Source organism: Mandrillus leucophaeus, unplaced genomic scaffold (assembly GCF_000951045.1).
Source record: "Mandrillus leucophaeus isolate KB7577 unplaced genomic scaffold, Mleu.le_1.0 Scaffold4, whole genome shotgun sequence".
Taxonomy (NCBI): domain Eukaryota; kingdom Metazoa; phylum Chordata; class Mammalia; order Primates; family Cercopithecidae; genus Mandrillus; species Mandrillus leucophaeus.
In genome coordinates, this window is record NW_012104253.1 from 323,420 (window position 1) to 335,860 (window position 12,441).

Here is a 12,441-nt window from a genome sequence, read left to right on the forward strand (position 1 = left end):
TTTTTTTTTTTTTAAACACTAATTTTGAACTAACAGTGCCTTCGCCAAGCACTACTCTAGGTACTTGGAATAGAGAAAAAGGAAAAGGACGAAGATCGCTGCCCCATGGGGCTCACAGTCTAGTAACTGCGGGGAGAGTAGACACAAAGGGCAACACAACTGTGTAACTGATGCTGATGTTGGTGTGACAGGGGAAGATGGTGAAAGGAGAAAGGCTAGAGTCCAGAACTCTCCATCTTAGAAATGGGAAAAATTTCCTTACCAAGTCTCTACTCCATAGGCAGTGTCCTCTCCTGAGGGCCAGGGAGCACGCCGTTCAAGGACTTTACTGCACTGGCTAAGCCAGGAGAGGGAGGAAGAGAAGAGGGTTAGTGTGTGGTGTTCGATTTTTTTTTTGGGACAGGGTCTGGCTCTGCCACCTAGGCTTGAGTGCAGTGGTGCAATCTTGGCTCACTGCAACCTCCGCCTCCTGGGTTCAAGCTCTTCTCCTGTCTTAGCCTCCCGAGTAGCTGGGACTCCAGGTGCATGCCACCACGCCCAGCTAATTTTTTGTATTTTTAGTAGAGATGGGGTTTTGCCATGTTGGCCAGGCTGGTCTCGAACTACTGACCTCAAGTGATCCACCCACCTCAGCCTTCCAAAATGCTGGGATTATAGGCGTGAGCCACTGTGCCCGGCCTTTAATGGAACTTTTCAAGGAACCATTCAAAAACAGTTATTGGGGCTGGGTGAGGTGGCTCATGCCTGTAATCCCAGTACTTTGGGAGGCTGAGGTAGGAGGACTGCTTGAGCCCAGGAGTTCAAATCATCCTAGGCAACAGAGCAAGACTCTGTCTGTACAAAAAATAAAATTAGCTGGGCGTAGTTGTCTGTATGAAAAATAAAATTAGCTGGGCACAAGCCTGTGGTCCCAGCTACTCAGGAGGTTGCGGCAGGAGAATCACTTGAGCCCACGAGGTTGAGGCTGCACTGAGCTGTGATTGCGTCACTGTACTTCAGTCTGGGTGACGGAGTGAAACCCTGTCTCAAAAACAAAAACAAAACAAACCCAAGACAAACAAGACCCTATCTGTACGAAAAATAAAATTAGCTAGGCATAGTGGCACAAACCTGTGGTCCCAGCTACTCAGGAGATTGAGGTGGGAGGATCACTTGAGCCCAGAAGGTCGAGGCTGCACTGAGCTGGGCTTGCGCCACTGTACTTCAGTCTAGGTGACAAAATGAAATGCTGTCTCAAAAACAAAACAAAACAAAACAAACCCAAGACAAACAAAACAAACAAAAATAGCTGTTGTACTGTTTTCTTTCTCCTTGACTGGCAAGGACACTGAGTTCCTTCCACTCATCATGGGGGCGTCACCCCGGGACTCCCTGTGCACTGTTAGAACACCTCTAAGGCACCATCTTCACTTCACTCCCTTGAAGAGCAACAATTTCTCCCACCTAAAGGGCCCCTGAGCTGCGTGGCAAATCAGCAAAGAAACAAAAAACCCACAACAGAAATGTAAGGTTTGAACTCCACAAGCTCTTTCTCATTTTGATGCCCCTCTGAGACAGACTGGAAGGGACAGCGCACAGGAAACACCCCTCTTCTGCCCCTGCTCTGCTTGGTTGCCGCACCCATGGAAGCAGCAACTGCTCTGCAGACCTGAAGGTCAGCACAAAGGTTGCTTACTGGGTAGGGGCTGCCTGGCGCGGCTTCCACAGTAACCATAATTTATTCACAGGCACATGTATGGAGGTTTTTCTCCTAAATATCATTATTCTAAGTATCATTATGGGCGGGGTGGCTCATGCCTGCAATCCCAGCACTTTGGGAGGCTGAGGTGGGCGGACCACCTGAGGTCGGGAGTTCGAGACCAGCCTGACCACAATGAAGAAACCCCGTCTCTACTAAAAATACAAAATTAGCCAGGCGTGGCGGCGCATGCCTGTACTCCCAGCTATTCGGGAGGCTGAGGCAGGAGAATCGCTTGAACCCGGAAGGCGGAGGTTGCGGTGAGCCGAGACTGCGCCACTGCACTCCAGCCTGGGCAACAAGAGCGAAACTCCATCTCGAAAAAAAAAAATCATTTTTGTCTAGGTTTTTGGAGAAGCATATGCTGTGAAAATGATCGCAGTCGGCCTCCTAAAAGCCAGTCATGTTTCCAACAGTTTTCTGCATGGGCCTCACTCACTTGTAGGAATCTGGTTTTGGTTCCTCTAACGAGACTGATCTAGAAGAGAGGGAAGTCAGCACTTACCGAAGAGGAACACCATTGTCAGGATTAGGACAATGCTCTGCTTGGCAGGTAAATAAAACCAGTAGCACAGCCCCACTACGTGCCTCATCTCGCTTCTGAGAGATTTCTGGGTAGTTGATGAGGAAAAAATGCAGTCTCTCATGATTTTCAATGGTCGCAGAACATCCCTTTTCAAAATTCATCGTATGCATAATAAAAATGTCACATTCTGAGAATGGAAAATCTATAGAAAGGGCCTGGAACCTTAGTGATGAATGAGTTTTCACATTTTAACCTTGGTAAATGGAATACTACCCCTGTTGCCATTAAAATCAAGCCAAGATCAAACAGTAACATAGCCTTATAAATATAATCCACTTGGATAACTTTCTGTGGATGAATATTAGTCTCTGAGACACACATTCCTTATTTGACCAAGTAAAGCATTAAAATGCAGCCACAGCTTATAACAAGTGAGCCCCTCAAGAAAATATGAGCATAAAGAGTGGTCACTGCATCGGGGCATTCAGGAAACTCATTTCTCTTAAAGGAATTTAACTTCTAGTACTCAATTTGTCCTTGAGAATGCAAAAATGGAAAACAATTCAGTAACAGTCCCAGGTACAAAGATAACGAAGAGGAAGTCCACTGTGGCCCAGCCTCTGCTTGGCAGGGCTCTGCTCTACCTCAGCAGAAATTATGCACAGGAACCTGCTGTGATGTGTGTTTCTGGGGTACGAATCTTTTGTTTGTTTGTTTTTGAGATGAAGTGTCACTCTGTCGCCTAGGTTTGAGTGTAATGGCACGATCTCGGCTCACTGCAACCTTCGCCTCCTGGGTTCAAGCGATTCTCCTGTCTCTGCCTCCTGAGTAGCTCGGATTACAGGCGTGTGCCACAGGTCTGGCTAATTTTTTAAAATATTTTTGTAGAGATGGGGTTTCACCATGTTGGCCAGGCTGGTCTCAAACTCCTGACCTCAAGTGATCGGCCTGCCTCGGCCTCCCAAAGTGCTGGGATTACAGGTGTGAGCCACCACGCCCGGCCTTGGGGTAGGAAGCCAGTTTCATAGTCATGAATTTCATAGAACAGCTCAGAAACATCTACCCAGAAAAGGAAGTAATTTATGGCAGAACATCTTCTCCTTGGTTTAATGCTCAGAAGGGACAGTGACAGAAAACGACAGCTAAGGGGGAGAGAAGTCTGTGTGGAGATCTCCTTAAAGAGGCTCATGTGTGCAGAGAGACATCCCAATTCTCCTGTCCGGGTTGGCTTTGTGATGCTTTAATGGGATACAAAAACCAGATTGCACCAGGCAGAAAAGGCTGGGGAAGTCCTCACTGTCTGTGACTGGGCACACTGAGCTCTGCTAGAGGACTCCACTCTGAAAGGCACTGGACAGAGACAGGGAAGGGGACTTACTTGCTAAAAGTTGGAAAGTTCCCACGAGGTGAGCCTTAGGTCATGATGTCCACCTGCCTCTGACACCTGGAGGGCCCTCCCTCCTTGCTGCTGCCTTACCAGCTTCACCTCTTCTCCCCGGGCCCTCTCCTCGCGCTGTGTCCAGGACTCAGTCCTGGCTTCTCCTCCGTCTCCCAGACCCGACCTCTCCCAGCCCCTCTCCAACTGCCCACTAAATGTCACCACTCAGTGTTTAAAGGGACTTCAAACTCAACACACCCCAGCTTGCTCTCCTCATCTTCTTCCCCTCCTGTCCCCCAACATCTCTACAGCCACATTCCGCATCTCAACTAACAGCAATTCTGGCCTTTCTGCTGTTCGGATCAAAAATCATGAAGCTGTCCTTGGCTCTACTCACCCCATATCCAACTCCAGGGCAAATGCAGTTGCCTCTTATTTCAAAACATATCCAAAACCCAACCACCATCTGCGCCAAGGCCCATCCTCACCCAAGGCTGCACTACCTCTTGCCTGCACTGCTGCTGAGAGCCTCTAGGCGGCTTTCCCAGCTTCTCCTTGTCCCATTTCAGTGAGTTCCAGCATAGCTGCCGGGGTGATCCTCTGAAAGCCCAAGGCCACAAGGCTCTTGTCATCCCCTCAGCTGCTCCCATGCAGGAGAAGCATCTCAGCATCTCCACACTCTGCTCCAGGCACGTCGGGCACTCAGGCCTCAGGCCCAAGCAGTGCTCTTCCCCAGAAATCTGTGGGAACGCGCCCACCCAGGCCTCTGCCCAAGGAGACCTATTCCCACCCAGAGTGCTGATGAACCCCGTGCCTGCTCTGTGCTTTCTCGCACGTGCTGCTGTGCTCCATACTAGGTAATTTACTTGTTTATCCACTGCCTAGAAAGTCAGGCTCAAGGAGAGAGAGGTCTGTTTTGCTCACTGAGGATCTCAAACAATCAGAACAGTGCCTTGCCCACTCTAGAGATAGACAACAATATTTCTGACTGATTGACTGTCCAGATTCTCTTTCCTTTTTCTTTTTTTTTTTGAGACAGGGTCTCATTCTGTTGCCCAGGCTGGAGTGCTGTGCACAATCACAGTTCACTGCAGCTTCAACCTCCCGGGTTCAAGCCTCCCACCTCAGCATCTCGAAAAGCTGGGACCACAGGTGCGCCACCATGCTTGGCTGATGTATTTATTTATTTATATTATTATTATTATTATTTTGAGACGGCGTCTCGCTCGTTGCACAGGCTGGAGTGCAGTGGCACCATCTTGGCTCATTGCAAGCTCCGCCTCCCAGGTTCACGCCATTCTCCTGCCTCAGACTCCTGAGTAGCTGGGACTACAGGCGCCCGCCACCACGCCCGGCTAATTTTTTGCATTTTTAGTAGAGATGGGGCTTCACCGTGTTAGCCAGGATGGTCTTGATCTCCTGCCCTCGTGATCTGCCCGTCTCAGCCTCCCAAAGTGCTGGGATTACAGACATGAGCCACCGCGCCTGGCCAATGTTTTTATTTTTTGAAGACATGGGGTCTTGCCATGTTGCCCAAGCTGGTCCTGAACTATTGGACTCAATGATCCTCCGGCCTCAGCCTCCCAAAGTGCTGGGCTCACATCTGTAAGCCACGGTGCCCGGCCTCCAGACTTCCATACTCTGACCAACAACAAACCCAGAACCCAAAATAGCACACCAGTCAGTGTGACAACTTCCCTGTGAGAATAAAGTAACACAATGAGTGATGAGCTCATTACCCCTACACAACCATGTAGGTGTTGGACAAAAGCTGCAGGTCTGATTCATGTAGTGAATCACAAGAAAGGCAAAAGGAAATTTACATACTTCACAGAGAACCAACCCAGAACCGTCAAGACCTGGTGTTTCTCCATAGGGCTGAGCAACAACTCCCAGGGTTAAGCTGCAGCTGCTCTGGATTCCCTTCCTTCTTGGGTCACCATGAGGGCCGTCTTCTCCCTTTATTGCCTTGGGAGAAAAAATATGCTGGTAATCACAAAACATTGGGATCCCTGCTAAGGTCCACGTGACCCCAAACCTTCATACACATTCCTTTTGCTCAACTTGAGGGTGTGTTAAATACAGTATTAGGAGACAATGCAAGATTTTACTGAGAAAAAGTGAATTTTTAATTATCTTGTGAATCTACTTAGAAAAACACACACAAGCAATGTTCACAACTATAAATTTAAACCTTTTGCACTAAAAAAACACAAAACAACAAACACAAAACCACAGGCATGAACTGTAAACCTGTATTAACTATGAACTAGTCTTACGGTTAATTCTTGGCAGTAACTCAGTATTCTCCTCCCTGGCAAGTGTAATGTTTTAGCACCACATGATCTCCCGCAGAGGCACCAGTGATGACTGGCTGCAGTGCAAGGAGATGCTTTCATACACACCACTTCACACACATACTGTCCACTCTCACACCCACCCAGGCGGGAGGCACATGGAGATGGGGCCACACGCTGACTCTCAGGGCAATGGAAGTAGGGCAGGGGGCGCATAGGTTGCACATCTTTAATGTAGTGCATTCGTAGAAAAAAGGCCAGCTTTCGCTCCCAGGCGTGCTCTCGTCCTCAGACTTTAATATCATGATTTAGAAGATGCAGACGTTATTGCCTAAATATTATTCTATACATTTCCATCAGTGTTCAGGAAAACACTTTAATTGCTACTTAATTTACATCATAATTACTGGGTTACAGCTTTAGCTCATTGGCAATTTTGGAAGCAATATTTTTGAAGGCTATGGATGTCCCCGATATCCGCTTAAACCGGACCCCATTCAGAGACAGTCTTGGCAGCTTGCATACTTCCATTTCCCACTGCACGAGGTTCTCTGCGTGCCCATCACCGTGGACACAGAAGAGCAAGAAGCGCTCCCTCTGCTCATAGTCGCAGTTATTGGCATCCAACACTTTGCGGATTTCCCGCATCATGTCCCCGGGATCCATTGAACTAGTGGTTTTCATGCTCCAGGTGAAACGTAGGGATCGAGGCTTTGCTTCTTTGTTTTCATCCTTTTGCTCAGCAGATACATTGCGACTGAAATGCACAGAGGCAGGTTTATTTTTAATCGTACAGGAAAATCAACCTCTTACACTTCAGCTAGTTCCTCATTCACATCTTCAATACAACACAACTAACGACTGACCTCCACATTTTCCTGCACAGACTCACAATTGTAACTAAGTCTATTTTCGTCTATTGTCTTCCCCCACCCACTAAAAGCCGTAAGTCACACACAAAAAGATCTACCTGGCTGTAAAATCTTCACCAGCCACCTGTGCTTACTAAAATGAAGAAAGTAATTGGTTAAACAGAATCCTTGGAAATCAGGCAAAGGGGACAGCGTGCCCCACTCCTCCACTCAGGGCTCTGCAGGCCCAGCTCAGGGAGGGAGTTGGCAGCCAGTTCCTGCCCACCTCACCCATCCACCCTGGGCTGTCCCTCTCCTGCGACAGTTCCTTCAGATGTAAATCACTGTAACTGGCACTCAGGGTAACTGGAGACTCAACACCTGCAGTCTAAAATTGCTTTCTCTGTGAACGGCCCTGAGGCTGAACATGATGCTCTACCCACCTCATTGTCTTTTCTCTTCTCTGGTTTGTTAATTAAATGTCCAGTTATACAGTTAAAGCAAAAATCTTAGATGACACAATCTTACTACTGGAATAGATGGAAAAATGCAATGGGACACTTCTCTGTCTGTGGAGGACTGACACCACCCATGTGGATGCCCTGCGGATTCAGAATGTAAGCCTTGGTCTGGATGCCCAAGACGCAGCATGAGTATGGCCCAGGCCTGGGTCTCTAGGGAACACCATGGTTTACCGGCCATTCTTTGGCATTTAGTCATTATTGCCACAAGCCGTTATTTACATTCTCATGTGTGTATCTGGTGGCCTCAATTAAGACAGTGAGTGACTAGCACTCTTGGGAGTAAAACAGTCTATGTACCTCAAGTATACTCCATCCTATGGCCAACTAATCAGAGGTGAGGGGCTACAGTTTTTACATATGCACATAGCTCTCCGTGTCACCAACCTGCTAGTGTTCAATTTGGTTCACATCCACCAATACTGATGAGAAGCTTCCTATGTATAAAATGCCACATTAGATACTAAATGGGTTACAAAGATAAGCAAAAGCTCTCAAACTAATCTGGAGCCAGGAAGACTGTAAGGTGAGGCAACAGTGGCAGCACAGGAAAGGTTGGCCATCCCCTAGAGGGCCGCAGAAGAGGTGGAGCCCACCTAGCAGTGTGACAGGAGAGTGTGACAGGCAGGATGAGACAAGGAGGAAATGGCACGGGTGGGAGTCGGCCTGCATCTGAGGAGAGCTATGAAGAGCCATGGGATTTCAACAAAATGCAATGAAGACAGGAGAGTTTTTGTTTTGAGTACAGGGGATCACAGCCAAAGGGGAGGCAGGAAAGTACAGGATGTGTCTGTGGCATAATAAAGTACACAGACTGAGTGGAACTGGAGGCACAGTGTCATCACCCCCACAACAGCTGGTGGCACTTAATGAGTACTTGTGGTGGTCAGGCCCCAACTTACTTGATGTCCATGTAGGCCCTATTATCTCACCTTCCTATTGTGGGTGGGGAAACAAACCAGGATCTAGAGCCTGCTACTGGCTGGGATGGGCAGGCCTAGAGGGGGAATGCTGCCTGGCACTCACCCCAATGCTCTGCCTTGATGGGGCAGCGGAGCTGGGCTGCTGGGGCAGCCTGGACCACGCCACTCAGGGCCTCGCAGGGATGTGGCCGAGTGAAATAGTGGAGGTCACTGAAAGTTTTAATTCAGAAAGGTCATATGACCAGAAGTGGGCTTTTAAAAAGACCTAAAAGACAAATGGTGAATGAGGACCTGAAATAGCCTGCTGGTGACTGGCATAAAAAAGGGCAGAAGTGGAAGAGATCTAGAACTACGGATACAGAGTCCTAAGATTACCTGGTGACTGCCCCCCCCGTAAATCCATGCAATGATAACTACACAAAATGGAAAAGCAAGGCCAGGCGCAGCAGCTCATGTCTGTCATCCCAGCACTTTGGAAGGTCAAGGTGGGAGGTTCACCTGAGCCTAGGAGTTTGAGACCAGCCTGGCCAACATGGCGAGACCCCCTCTCTACAAAAAAATACAAAAATTAGCCAGCATGGTGGTAGTGCCTGTGGTTCCAGATACTCAGGAGGCTGAGGTGGGAGGACTGCATAAGCCCAGGAGCCCAAGCTGTGATCGTGCCACTACACTCCAGCCTGGGTGACAAAGCGAGACCCTGTCTCAGAAAACAAAAAAAAAAAAAAAAAAAAAAAAGCAAAACACTCAACTATATAATCACCATTCTTAGAAGAAAACATAACTAGTTTGAAATATGGACATTCTATTAAGTACTTTGCTTTTATTCCTTGTGAAGAGAACCATGTGAGGAGTCAGTGATTAACTGAGGGCTTATTTCTCTGAGCACTGCTACCCAACCCAGACCTCCAAAGGCTGTTAACGCCCAGGCAGGAAGGCTGAAGGCATTGCCATGCTTTTAACACAAACACAAATATAGAGCAGAGGCCAAGCTGGATCCGGACGGTGCTCATGGCAGGCTGGCGCCCCCCCGTGGCCACCCTCTCTACCTGATGCGAACCTCTAACTCCTAAGGAGACAGCAGGAATACAGTAGAGATAGCAGGAATACAGAAGGGAACATTCAGAAGATAGTGTTGCCTCTGCCACAGAAATGAAGTAAACATCTGGAAAAAATTTTAAGTAAAAATCATTTCCCTCACCTTGAGCCCTCATATCTCCCGTTCCTCTCATATTCAGTTGGAAGTCTCAATGAACAGAATGTAGAAGCAGAGAGAAGAGGGAAAGAGAAAAGAAATCTTACATGCCAGTACATGACCACCAATACCAACACCAACACCATAAAATAAACAAAGCCAAAACACGTTTCAGTCACCAGCAGGGCTTATGAAAACTCTTCCTCTCATTTGACTGAGCCAGCGCTACCTTCTTCCACAAGGCTGCAGGGGTGTGCACAGGGGCCAGCTCCATGCTGCACACTGCATACATCACACACATCGCACGCCACACTGCTACACACAGGACACACTGCTGCACACACTGCACACCACACACGCACAGCAGGCACTCCTGCTGGCTCTTCACCCTGAGAATCCTCGGCCTCAGAATGGGGTTATTCTCACTTTCTAACTGCTCCCCATAGTATAATGGGTTTCCAATTAAAAGCCAATAAGGCTATCAGCTGGATTCTACATTCAGTTATTACCTGTTCTGTCCAAGGAAAAATCAGACAAGTGGGAAGTTCAATTAAAAAAAGAGTAATAGAATGGAACCGCCAACAGGAAGAAAGTGTTTTTCCCACAGTTTTGACCCGCAGCTTGGCCTTCTGGTGACTTGAGAGGCACAGGTACAACGTAGCCCTTCATGAAAGATTTCCTGCCTCATGTGTGCATTAAGAAAGCAACATTTTTGGTCTCTTGATTATTACCATCAAAAAATATATATATATATTTTTTGAGGCAGGGTCTCACTCCCCTAGGCCGCAGCACAGTGGCATGATCATGGCTCACTGCAACCTTGACCTCCCAAGGCTCAGGTGATCCTCCTGCCTCAGCCTCCTGAGTAGCTGGGACCACAGATGTGTGCCACCACACCCAGCTAATTTTTGTATTATTTGTAGAGGCGGGGTTCTGCCATATTGTCCAGGATGGCCTCGAACTCCTGGGCTCAAGTGATCCGCCTGCCTATGCCTCCCAAAGTGCTGGGAGTACAGGCATAAGCCACCACGCCTGGCCTAAAAAATATTAATAAAATCAGAACACCACTTTCTGCAGTGCTTTAAGTAAAAATAATGAGATACTCTTTCGTCAGTGGTTGCTGGAAAGTGGCTTTCAACTCTGAAAAAATTAAAACATTTCTGCTACGCAGCTGTTCACATTTTAATTTCTGAAAAAGCCAAATCAAATGAGGCTGCAGCTTTGAATTTTATGATTGTTTTCTGTATTAGCTAATTTTCCTGTCACTTTAAAGCCTTTTGCTAATTCAATCCTCAGTGAAATAAAAATAACACAATTACCACTTACCTTTTGCATGCCTGTGGATAATCATTAATTGTACATTAACATTACTGAGCATCTCATTCTTCAAACAGGAGCATGCTAAGTGTTATTAGTATGAAGACAGAATTATTTGGATGCTAAATAATTCTACCAAAGAAAGAAAATACACAGAGCATGCATCAGCCTTTTGTTGCATGGGTGCCCTTTAAAATGCCTGACAGAGTTAATCTATTTCTTTTCAGTTTCCTTTCAAGGAATTAAGTATTTAGTTGTCAGCAGAAAGTTTAGTTTATAAGGAAAAAACAGGGCCGGAAAGCCAAACCTAATGTTAATTGCAGGAGCCATTTGGGAGTGAGGATTGAAAAATAAATGTGTATATATAAATCCTACCTTTTGATAAACCTGAATGACATGTTTCTAAAAGGAATTAAGTAAAAAAAAAAAAAAAAATTAACAAAAATAACTCACATAAATTAAACAGAAAATCTAATCAATTACAGAGAGAAAGAAAAAAACAAAGCAGGGTTCCTTCTCTGGCCAATCAACAAAGAAATGCTGACATTTGTTGAAAAAGTAAAATTACTACAAGTAATTAAATGAGTATGTGATCTTTTAATACATCAAAAAAAAAGTCAGAAAAGGTTTAGCAGTAAATATTGACATTAGCTGTAATTGAAAGCTCTTCAGATGGATACACTGTTTTTGTTTTTTTTTTTTTTAAGATAAAGAGTCTTGCTCTGTCACAGTGCAGTGGTGCAATCTCGGCTCAATGCAACCTGTGTCTCCTGGGTTCAAGCAATTATTGTGCCTCAGTCTCCTGAGTAGCTGGAATCACAAGCGCATGCCACCACGCCCAGTTAATTTCTATATTTTCAGTAGAGATGGGGTTTTGCCATGTTGGTCAGTCTGGTCTCAAACTCCCGGCCTTAAGTGATCCGCCCACCTCAGCCTCCCAGAGTGCTGGGATTACAGGCGTGAGCCACTGCACTGGCCAGATACACTTTCTAAGATAAAATTTATGTCTTATGTTAAAGAAGTGACTAGTAATTTGCAATATACTAGTAATAAAACATTTTTCAATTTTCTTCAGAATACCTTTTGAACAAAAATCTTGCCTTCTTATACACAAACATTAAAGACTTCATTATAAAATATTTAACCACTAAGAAAAAATCATTACTTCTTTCAGGAAGATGAAACAAACATTAACACATTATTTGTTACAGTGGTATGACATAAATCACGTTTTAAGAAAAAAATAGGTGATTGGGATTTAAACTAAAGTAGACTTTTCAGTCTTAGATCTCAAAATGAATAAAAACTAAGTGGTAAGACAACAGTATGAATTTTACTTTTATGTAATAAACAGGAAGAATTCCATTTAAAAGGGGTAGCTCTGTTCATTAAAAAAATTTAAGGAGATGTGCAGGATGTGCTGAAAATAATCTGACAAAATATTTTTCAAACTACGAATGACGTTTTTATGATCAATGCGATCAGCTTCCCTGGGCAAAAATAGGCTGAGTTTGCTAATTTCTATTTGTAAAACCCAGTTCTGTAACTGGACATACCAGGCACTCATCTATATCTGCTGAATGACTGAATTAATGAAATCCTTGGTTGGGATAACTTTGGCATTGCTTCAGGTATTAATTTACCAATTAAAAAGAAGTCTGGCCGGGCGCGGTGGCTCACGCCTGTAATCCCAGCACT

General features: G+C 45.9%; 1 protein-coding gene across 5 annotated transcripts in view; it reads right to left on the reverse strand.

Annotated features, from left to right (window-relative positions):
* Window positions 1-5,747: 5,747 nt before the first annotated feature.
* Window positions 5,748-12,441, reverse strand: part of MARK3 (MAP/microtubule affinity-regulating kinase 3) — a 116,875-nt gene continuing 110,181 nt past the window's right edge. For 2 of the 5 annotated variants that reach the window (XM_011991580.1, XM_011991578.1), the window contains 2 exons: window positions 9,433-9,477; window positions 5,748-6,696 (listed from right to left, as the gene is read on the reverse strand). In XM_011991580.1, the coding sequence (XP_011846970.1) occupies window positions 6,351-6,696; window positions 9,433-9,477 (391 nt within the window). In that variant the 3' untranslated portion in view covers window positions 5,748-6,350. Of the gene's footprint in view, window positions 6,697-9,432; window positions 9,478-11,118; window positions 11,146-12,441 lie in introns of all 5 variants that reach the window. The other 3 variants (XM_011991583.1, XM_011991582.1, XM_011991579.1) reach the window with 2 other exon arrangements.